The 10,335-nt window shown below is 50.4% G+C and overlaps 1 protein-coding gene across 1 annotated transcript; it reads left to right on the top strand.

Annotated features, from left to right (window-relative positions):
* Positions 1-320: 320 nt before the first annotated feature.
* NFKBIA (NFKB inhibitor alpha) lies at positions 321-4,023 on the top strand. Its single transcript, XM_054400175.1, has 6 exons — positions 321-620; positions 985-1,093; positions 1,604-1,814; positions 2,276-2,364; positions 2,484-2,744; positions 3,304-4,023. Exons 1-6 carry the CDS (start codon positions 397-399, stop codon positions 3,349-3,351), a joined length of 942 nt encoding a protein of 313 aa, XP_054256150.1. The 5' UTR covers positions 321-396; the 3' UTR covers positions 3,352-4,023.
* The last annotated feature ends 6,312 nt before the right edge of the window (positions 4,024-10,335 follow it).

Below are 10,335 nucleotides of genomic sequence, written 5' to 3'. Positions count from 1 at the left end.
CCGGGCAAGGCAGGGAAACCCCCCGGGAAAGCCGGCAAGGGGCAGCCGCCCGGGGCGCAGCAGGGAAGTACCGGCGGGGACGCCGGGGAGGTGAGTACTTCCCCCTGACGTGGAAGAACGCCAAGTCCCCTCCCGTGCCGATCTCTTCCCTTCCCTCCCTCCCCGGACTGAGGAGGGGAGGGGAGAGAGAAGGGGCCGGGTCAGGCCGAGCCGCTCCGCCCTCCCTGCTACCGCCGGCGGCGCCGAGCAGGACCAGACCCGTCTATCGGGCTTTGAGTGGCTGGAAATTCCCGTCCTCAGCAGCTCCTCCCCCGCAGAAATCCCCCTCGCCGGGGTGTATATGCGAAGCGCCGCCACCGCCGCTGTTCACTCGCTGCAAGCCGGAGCTTCGCTGCCATGATCAGTGCCCGTCGCCTCGTCGAGCCGCCGGTTATGGAGGGCTACGAGCAACCCAAGAAAGAGCGCCAGGGCGGGCTGCCGCTGGACGATCGCCACGACAGCGGCTTGGACTCTATGAAAGAGGAGGAGTACCGACAGCTGGTGAAGGATCTGGAGGACATACGCTTGCAGCCCCGCGAGCCGCCCGCCTGGGCACAGCAGCTGACAGAGGACGGGGACACGTAAGTTACTGGGGGGACGGGACGGGGCGGGATGGGGGGCACAGGGATACGGTGGGGGAACATGGCTCGGTGAGGACAGGACAGGATGTACCGCCGGCGGGGAGGCGCCGGGCTGGGCCGCGCCGCGGCGGCCAGGGAGGGAGGGAAGGGAGGGGAGGGCGGAAAGTCCCTGGAGGGGCGCCAGGAAGAGGCGGCTCCGCGGCGGCGGAAAGCCCCGGCCGCTGAAAGCCCCGGCTTGCGACACCCGCCATCAGCGTGCCCCAGGCCGCCCAGTGAGCACTTTTGACGTGGGATTTGGTGATTTGAACCTGGGTCGTTCTTACTTACTTACGTACTTACCTACTTACTTATTTATTTCCTGCAGTTTTCTCCATTTGGCGATTATTCACGAGGAAAAAGCCCTGAGCCTGGAGGTGATTCGGCAGACGGGCGGGGACTGTGCTTTCCTGAACTTCCAGAACAACCTCAGCCAGGTAGTTTCACTTCGGCAGCCCCAAATATGAATCAGCCCCCATCACCCCCACAGGAGCCCTCCCGGGAATTATCCTCCAAAAAGTCCTTTCTTCTTTTTTTTTCCTTTTTTTTTTTCTCTTAATTGGATGGAACCAATTAAATCAAAACCTGCATTTGGGCAAGTCCCCAGCTGTCTCCAGCCAGTGTTGGTAGAATGCTTCCTCTCCCCCAAGAGTGGCATTTAATGCCTGCATTTTTCAAATGTGATGCAATGGGTTGCATCCCTCTTTATTGGGGTGTTAATAATACCCTTCCTATGGATTGACTGTTTGGTATCCTAAGAACCCTAAGTTCATAGCTTCCAGACTGAAGGGCAATTCTACAGTATGTTGGGAAGCATAAAGAACTGAGTTTCAGGGGGTGTGTTTTTAATCAGGGACACAAATCATCAACTGGTCGAAGGATCTGTTTTGTCCAGAGGTTGCTGCTAAGTGTAACTTACAGGTTTGTGTTTTCTCTGTTGCCTGCAGACTCCTCTTCACCTGGCGGTGATCACTGATCAGCCTGAAATTGCCGAGCACCTTCTGAAGGCTGGATGTGACCTGGAAATCAGGGACTTCCGAGGAAATACCCCCCTGCACATTGCCTGCCAGCAGGGCTCCCTCAGGAGCGTCAGTGTCCTCACACAGTACTGCCAGCCGCACCACCTCCTCGCTGTCCTGCAGGCAGCCAATTACAATGGTATGGGCACACCGCTCTACACCAGTGTCAATGTGCTGTGCTGAGGGTAGGGCTGATGTCCTGTAGAGCTCAAAAGATCTCTGGAAAGTTGGAGAAAGATGGTTCTGTTCGTTCAAGACACAGCAGTGCCTGACTTCAATGTCTTGTAGGCCTCCTTACTGCTGGCTATTAGCTCTTAACTGCTTTGAATTATGGGTTTTGAATGAGTGCTTTTGCAGTGCTCTGTTTTTTTTTTATGTTAAGTTGCAGTCAAACACTGGAATAAAGCTTCTTAATTTCCCCCCCCCCCCCCAAAATCCAACCCTATTATTCATACTTGCTGGCAGCTGGAAAGCTCTTCTGGAAAACACCCTTTGCCATGAATGAATTGCAAACTTAGATATCATGCTGTCCTGTCATCTTGGCTTGAACTGAATGATAGGTAGACTGACTCAGATTTTTTCATTATTTGTGTTTTGCAGGACATACATGTCTCCATTTGGCATCTATTCAAGGATACCTGGCTATTGTGGAATACTTGCTGTCCTTGGGAGCAGATGTAAATGCTCAGGTATGTAATGTATACTGCCAAGTGAACTGAGCAGGGCTGTGTATTCATGTATCAGTCAATAGATCTGGCACCGGCTCTGCCTCTCCTAACACACCAACCCTTGTGTGCTTCCCATGCAGGAGCCATGCAATGGCAGAACAGCACTGCATTTGGCTGTCGACCTGCAGAACTCGGACCTGGTCTCCCTCCTGGTGAAACACGGGGCAGATGTCAACAAAGTGACCTACCAGGGCTACTCCCCCTATCAGCTCACATGGGGAAGAGACAACTCCACCATACAGGAACAGCTGAAGCAGCTGACCACAGCTGACCTACAGATGTTGCCAGAAAGTGAGGATGAGGACAGCAGTGAATCGGAGCCTGAGTTCACAGAGGATGAAGTAAGCAGCTGTTTGTACTTTTTCAAGAGTAAGGGGAAATCCTGCCCTTAACCATATCCTTAACCATAACCTTAATCTTACCCTTATCCTTAACCATACTTCTTGTTGGTGCCACTCTGATGCCATGCTCCAGTAACCCCTTACCTCTAAAACCGATGGGTGCCCATAGCCCATACAGTGATGTTATGCTGTCAGCCATCAGCAAAGCAGCAGCATTTGGGGCAAGCAGATAAACAGAATAAGTTTAAGAAATAAAATGTAAAAATAAACCAAAAACATAAGTTAACTTTACTGAACATGGTTCTCTGAACACCATCCTGTTGTTGACACCTACAGAACCTCGTGAGATGAAATTCAAGTTCGTGGGTGGTTTTCTCCTCCCCAGAATTTGTTTTCTTAATATTCCCAGTGCTGTTAAAATGGCAGACATAACAATTTTGGTGTAGGAATCTTACACACTGGTGAAGTCAGGGCATGCAGAATTTGGCAGTCATCCCAGAGTGGATATGAGTTTGCCATTAACAGCTTTTTTTTGTTGTTTTTTTCTTTTTCCGTACAGCTTATGTATGATGACTGCCTTATTGGAGGACGACAGGTGGCATTTTAAAGCAGAGCTTTCTGTGAAGTGACTGTGTACATATGTATAGGAAAAGGACTGACTCTTCATTTTCAAAGTCACAATGCAGAGGGAAGGAACAGGAGGGAAATACGACACTGCCCAATGAGGAGCACGGAATTGTAACAGGATGGTTCCAGGTTCTGGCCTGTGTTTAAATACAGAAGTGGGATGTGTAACAGTAGAGATCTGTGATTATTCACAGCAGCTGATAAGAGCCACATAGCTAATCTTCTCAACCATACGAAGGTAACAGACTACACATCCAGCCTGCTAGTTACAGAGAGGTATCTTGTGGCATTAAGTACTACAAGGAGCATGTGTCCTTTCATAGCAAGGCAGGCTCATACCAACACTCCATCTTCTCAGAGAGCTGTGTCACTTTGTGTTGGGCTGGTGGTGCTCCCTGGCCTTACTGACTTGACCTCATCAGCTCTCAGTGGGGCATCCCAGGCTGAGAAGTCAAACTGAGGGACTGGTGACCTGGCTATTAAGAGAAAGTAGCAATAATGTTAACTGTGGGCATTGGAAACTCTGTGTTTCACACCATGTGTGTCATAATTGCTACACTTTTTAGCAATTGTATAATGTGTAAATACTGTACATTTTTTTTTGTTTATAATTATTTTGGTACATGTGAGATAATGTATTTATTAAAAAAAAGTGAGATGACTCTGCTTAGTCTGTGAAATGGTTCATTGTTCTGAGATACCTGGGAATACACCTGCTTTACTTTTATAGAAACATTTAACACCTAGAGACTAAGGGGGTTTAACACCTAGTAGTAGACTAGTGGGGGGTTTGGGTGGTTCACTTCAGCAGCAGGAAGGCATCTAAGCAGCATGCAGCTCTCAGCCCAAGTGCTGCAGCTAATTTTGGAAGCAGGCGTAGGTATTATTTCCTGTACCCTTTGTAGCACTCAGATTGGAGGGGCTGGGATTCCCCCTCTGTCACCCAAGAAAGGTGTTAAGAGAGGGGTTTTGAGGCTGACTGACAGAACCCCCCCACCCACCTTCCTTAGCATCTTTTGTTCCAGCTCTTGCTGAGATTTGCTGGGAGAGGCAGGAGGTTTGCAGCACAGCCCCACACCCACTCACCCTCTCCTGTATCACCCAGTCTGGCACTGGTTTGAACTGCGGCCACCTCTGGGTTTTCCAAACGGGATTTCCATGGGAAGAGGGAGCACGTGCCCGGGAACATGTGCTGCTGCCTTTCACCCCTGAAATTCAAGCATGGGGCCACCTCCCCTCCCTGCTGTGGGAGCTGCAGCTCTCCTTGTCCAGTTCAGAGTGGTGGAGAACATGTCTGTTGTCTGCTTCAGTTATTCCTGCGTGTTTCTCTCTGTAATTCAGGCAAACAGAATCACATCAGTATAAAACCCTCACCTGCACATGATTATCTGTTGCTAGGATGTCACAGCACCCAACTGGTTTTAGCTCCAGATTTCAGACTGTTATGTGACCACCTGAGGGGTGAGAGTGCCACGTCCCCTCTGGGCCATAACCCCCTGGACTGGGATGGGTGCAGCAGAGCTGCTGACGCAGGACTGAGCTCTGCCAAGAGTGTTGGCCAGGGGACTTCTGTGCTGCTGGCACCCAGCCCAGCTCAGACTGCTGGAGAAGGCCATGGTTCCAGGTTGTACTGGGACACCCATTTGCTTTTCCATGTTGCTCTTCCCAAGGGGTTCCTGACACACAACCTGCTCTAAGGAGGGCTCTCTGGTATGAGGAAGAGCACCACAGTCAGATGGGTGCTTCCTAATTTGCATGGGAGCCAAAGGCCGTTGTGGAAAGGATTATATAAAATTGTCATCCTGAGTCATTCATTTTTATTTCCTTTCCACTCTCGTTGCATGAGTGTAGCCCAGGTGTATGTGCTGAAACTTCCTTCTGGCAGACAGGGCCTTGCCTGCATTGCAAACCTGCACAGTTTCCCAGGTGTGGGGCTGGGTGGGAATCTGCCAAACTCTTCTTCTTGGGGACTCACCCTGCATTTCAGACAACCGCTAGATCAGAGCTGGGGATACCGCCTGGGGATGGGTGGGAGTTATCCACCTACTGCTGCAGCTTTTTTCCGAGCAAAGAATCCCAAGTGACTTCTGGCCTTTCCCAACTAAATCCAGTGTTGCCAGGGCTGGAAATACAAAAGGCAACATCCTTCTCATTAGCTTCACTTCAGTTTCCCCCTTGCAAACCAGGAGGTGAAAATTCTGTCAGAAGTGCTGCAGAGGCATTCCCCAGCTATAGATAATCAGAGTTCTGGAAGTGCTTGGGTACATGGCTGGACCTGGTATGCAAATATTTAAACAGATACCATCTGAGTGCAAATACTTTCTATTGGAAGGCCGGAGGGAGGGAGAAAAGTGCAGTTATCAGCAATACCAGGCTGCTGGAGCAGTTTCGGAGGCCAGGGGTATGTTCTCTGCTGCCCATAGCAACATTTAGACAAACAGTATCTTGGGAAGGTGCTGCTACAATCTTGCAAGAATTCTGTAATGACTTAATAAATTAAGCAAACGCTTTACTGCACCAGGAAGTATTGCAGCTAAACAAATCATTGCCCAGGTACCACACACACTGGTTGTGCTACTGTTTGCTTCTGCCAGTCATGCAAAAGTAACTAAGCCTTGTGTGCAGAGGAATCACAGGTAGAGCAAGTGGGATGGAGGCTATGGTGAGAGTGTGTTTGCTAGCAAAAGAGGCTGGGGCATGTTGTGCACTTGTGCATTGGTAATGTGAGGCTGTTCAGTGCAGAGCTTTGCCTGCTCACTTGGTGATATGAGATCACTCTCTGCAGCCCCAGTTTCAAACATGTGCCATTAGCTGCTGCACGTCCACCCTATCTCAGGAGTTTCCACACCTGTGCTTTCAGAGACACCTTCTAAGAGTGGGTTTGGTGACAACCTGCCTTTGTGCTACCTTCTTAGCACTCTGACAGATATGTTGCCCAGTCCCATTTGTAGGACTCAGAGCAAGGACTCATTATGCATTTATTCTGCCACCACCACTTTTTCCTTACTCACTTGCCAGGGCTGCTATTAGCAGAACTTGCTAGCTTAGTCTTGCTTGTCCCCCTCCCAGCGCTTCCCCATGCCGGCCCGGTTCAAAATTCTCTCCTGGCACCTTCACCACCTGCCCTGGGTGCCTCAGCAAGCTTCAAGAGCAGCCATGCTGCTGCAGATCTAGGTCCTGTGAAGTTCAGTTTTGGTTTCCTGACTCTGACCACCTCTCCTTCCTTTCCTCAGCTCTTGCCATGCCTGTGTCCTCTGCTCTTACTGCCCTCAGCACTCATATCTGCTGCTGCTTCCCTTCAAGGGAAAGCACCATTCCATAGATTCCCCCTCCCTCTTCTAGAACACCAGCTCACCGTGAACTCATTCAACCATCATGACATTGCACAGCATGAGGCTGCATTTTTATTTCCAGCCTTTCCATGCTGCCCCTTCTTGTCAATCTCTTTGACAAACCCACAGGGATATTCCCATACTTCCTTATATCGCACACAAAGGGCTGAAAGTCTCATTTCCTCCCACACCCTCCTCTTCCTTCTTGCACTCCAGCTCCCTGCAGATTTCCCTTGCCTCAGCCATAACCCAGGGACCTCCTTCAGTCCCTATCTCCTGCCTTTCAGCTTGCCCAGCATCAAACCTGGACTTATGGTGGTGGTAGATAAAATGCAGGCTGCCAGGGTGGCAACGGTAGAAGGCAGAACCCAGGGCCTGATTTTCCCCCAGTAAATAGGGAACCCTTCTGTTCCATTCACTGTATCCTTGGAAGGTGTTGAAAACAAGGGCAAAAAGTGGGTCCTTATACCTAGGGACATGAAAGAAGAGGATGCGTCCTCCCACTGGCTCCAGTACCAGCCTGACCTTTACAGTTGAGAGCAAAAACCTTTTACCACCTGCCTGCCTGCTCATTCTGCCACTCTGAGGTTATGGTGCAGCATGCTTCTCTCACGCAGCTTGAGCTGTGTGGGCTCTGATGGGAGTGTTTCAGCTCCCTCAGCAGAGAAAGATGGCTTGAGCAGCCCCAGGAGCTACCTGCTTGCTGATGGGCTTGGACACCACGAGGGGCCATAGTCCTAACTTGGGAGCCATAACTCTTACTGTCCTCTTTCTCTTCCTTCAACCTTTTGATGTTAGGAAGGGGCTTCCTGTTGAGTACTTACCATTTTACATGCCAAGAAGAGCTATAGTGCCAGGACAGCAGACAGTGTTTACCAACCATGCACTCTGCATCCAGCTGGTGGACACATCTACCTTCCTCTCCCAGCAGGACTCGATGCACCAGAAGAAAGTGAGGCCACCAGGACTCTTAATCTACCCCCAAAAGGGGCAGCCCCACTGCTGCTGGCTTTGCCCTACAGTTCAGATTCAGATGAGCAAGATGGAAAGGAAAAGGTGGAAAGAGCAACAAAACCTGAGGAAAGACATCATGATCTCTGAGGAGAGCAAGCCAAGCATCATTTGTGATTTACTTTAATGGAAAATCTTCAATGACAGTGGAATGTGAGCTGAGCAGGGGACCAGCACAGATCATTTTTCTGCAGAAGCTGAGCTGTGGAAATAAGCATCTGGTTGTTCCTAGAGGGAAGAACTGCAGAAAGGAGAGCAGGCATACTAGGGAGGACCCTTTCCTTGGATGAAAGCCTGCCTTCACATCACAGGGGTGGTGGAAGGGCTTCTCCAACATTGCTCCCAGCATTGACACTTTGCTGGACAGCGAGAGCTTTGTTGGATCCCAATGGATGAGGGAGCAGCAAAGTCTTGCCAGCTGGGACAGCACACACCACTGGGACAGCCACTGCACAGCTTCTCCCTGTCTCCAGTAAGCTCCTGTCACAGTTCCAGCACCTCTCACCTCCCTATCCCTTCAGATAGCTCTCTGAAGCATAACATCAGGGCCAAAGGGCTGCCTTTAAACACTGACACGTTTATCAGACCATAATGAAGCTGAAGTCCAGAGAGGTTGAAACTCCCCCAACACCCTGGAGGTTTGAGTATCCTCCCTCCCCTTGCTCTAATGGTCAGATTTTTCCAGAGCCATCTCCTTGTCCAATCTTCCAAACAAGACTTTCCAGTTCCTGTCAGAAGAGAGCTGGGTTTTTCCCTGCTCACTCCTTTGCAGCAGCCATGAGCCATGGCACCAAGCTCCTTGGCCTCTCCAGCAGCAGAGCTGTAGCCTCCTGCCTGCTCACTGCCAACCCCAAGGGCTTACCTGCTTCAAAGGAACAGGCCTGCACCCCTTTAATTTAAATCCCTTTTCCATTCCAAATTTTAGCTAATTCAGATTCATTTTCCTCTGCATCTTTCAAGCAAACTGCTTCGTCCCTCCAGCTGAAAGCAAAGTATGAGCAAATATGTTCAGAGGACTGGAACAGGCTGCCCAGGGGGGTTGTGGAGTCTCCTTCTCTGGAGACTTTCCAACCCCACCTGGATGCATTCCTGTGCAGACTACCCTAAGTGATCCTGCTCTGGCAGGGGGGTTGGACCTGATGATCTCTTGAGGTCCCTTCCAACCTCTGATATACTGTGAGACTGTGATGTTCAAAGTGCTGTGAGAAAGAGCCTTACAATACAAATATTTTCTAACACATGCAGCTTTCAAAGGGCACACGGCTACAATTACAGTCCAACATTTAACTCAGTTAATTATTACCCCTAAATTTCAGTAGCTTGAAGGAGGGAGTTTCCCAAGGCCCTACAGAAGATCTCTGCTCTGCTTCATCACTGCTCCGTGTTTGCACCAGGGAGTGCCCAGAGGTCAAGAGAGACAGAGGCCCCCCCGAGGAGCACTGGCCAGTGTTAAAGGAGAGACAGCAGTGTTCACTCACATAGCATGGGAGGATGCATTGAGTGTGTCCAGAGAAGGGCCACGAGGATGATCTGAGGGCTGGAGCATCTATCCTATGAGGACAGGCTGAGAGAGTTGGGGCTGTTCAGTCTGGAGAAGAGAAGGCTCTGAGGAGACCTTACTGTGGCTTTCCAGTATCTGAAGGGGGCTACAAGAAAGCTGGGGAGGGACTTTTTAGGATGTCAGGTAGTGATAGGACTAGGGGGAATGGAACAAAACTAGAAATGGGTAGATTCAGATTGGGTGTTAGGAAGAAATTCTTCACTGTGAGAGTGGTGAGACACTGGAACAGGTTGCCCAGGGAGGTGGTAGAAGCCTCATCCCTGGAGGTTTTTGCAGCCAGGCTGGATGTGGCTGTGAGCAACCTGATCTAGTGTGAGGTGTCCCTGTCCATGGCAGGGAGGTTGGAACTGGATGATCCTTGAGGTGCCTTCCAACCCTGACAATTCTACGATTCTATGCTCAGGATGTTTTTCCTCTCTGCATGGGAAAAGGACACAGCAGATCTCAGCCAAAGCTCTGCATGCATGCTGAGCTGAGAAGGACTGAGGGTGGGTAAGGATACTGGCTGCTGGGCCTGTGCATGCAGAACAAAACCAGCCTCTTCTTTCAGTTTCCTCAGAGTGGACGGGTTTCTGTTCCACCATGCATCAAGCATTTAATCTAAAAACTTAGGTCTGACTTCAGGCAGCAGCTTCTCTGAGACATTGTATCCCAGCAAACAAACAAACAAGTCCTCAAGCTGCAATGGAAGCTCCTTACTCCAGGCTGTGCCAAGCACAGCTTGGGGAAAACCCTTCCAAGGAGGGGAATTCACACCACCCACTCGTCCCTGACCTCCACCTCCTCTCAAGCAGCCTATGAAACTTCCTAAGCTGCACTAAAACATCCAACATCCTTTGTCCATCCACTCCAGACATCCCCTTGCAGCACTGATCCCAACAGCAGGAGGCTGAAATGCCTGGTGCTGAGCTGCTGGACTATGCCACCATGGCAAGGGAAAGCTGGTGCAGTGTCATGTCTCCTGCCTTGACAATTATGCTCACAGGACAGAGGTCAAACCTTTGGAAACTGTAATAGTTAGGCAGAAATGGGGTTAGCAGGTAGTAGTGTGGGAGGCTGG

Source organism: Indicator indicator, chromosome 4 (genome assembly GCF_027791375.1).
Source record: "Indicator indicator isolate 239-I01 chromosome 4, UM_Iind_1.1, whole genome shotgun sequence".
In the NCBI taxonomy this organism is placed as follows: domain Eukaryota; kingdom Metazoa; phylum Chordata; class Aves; order Piciformes; family Indicatoridae; genus Indicator; species Indicator indicator.
Note: the sequence above shows the minus strand (reverse complement) of the source record. Positions and strands in the feature narration are given on the sequence as shown.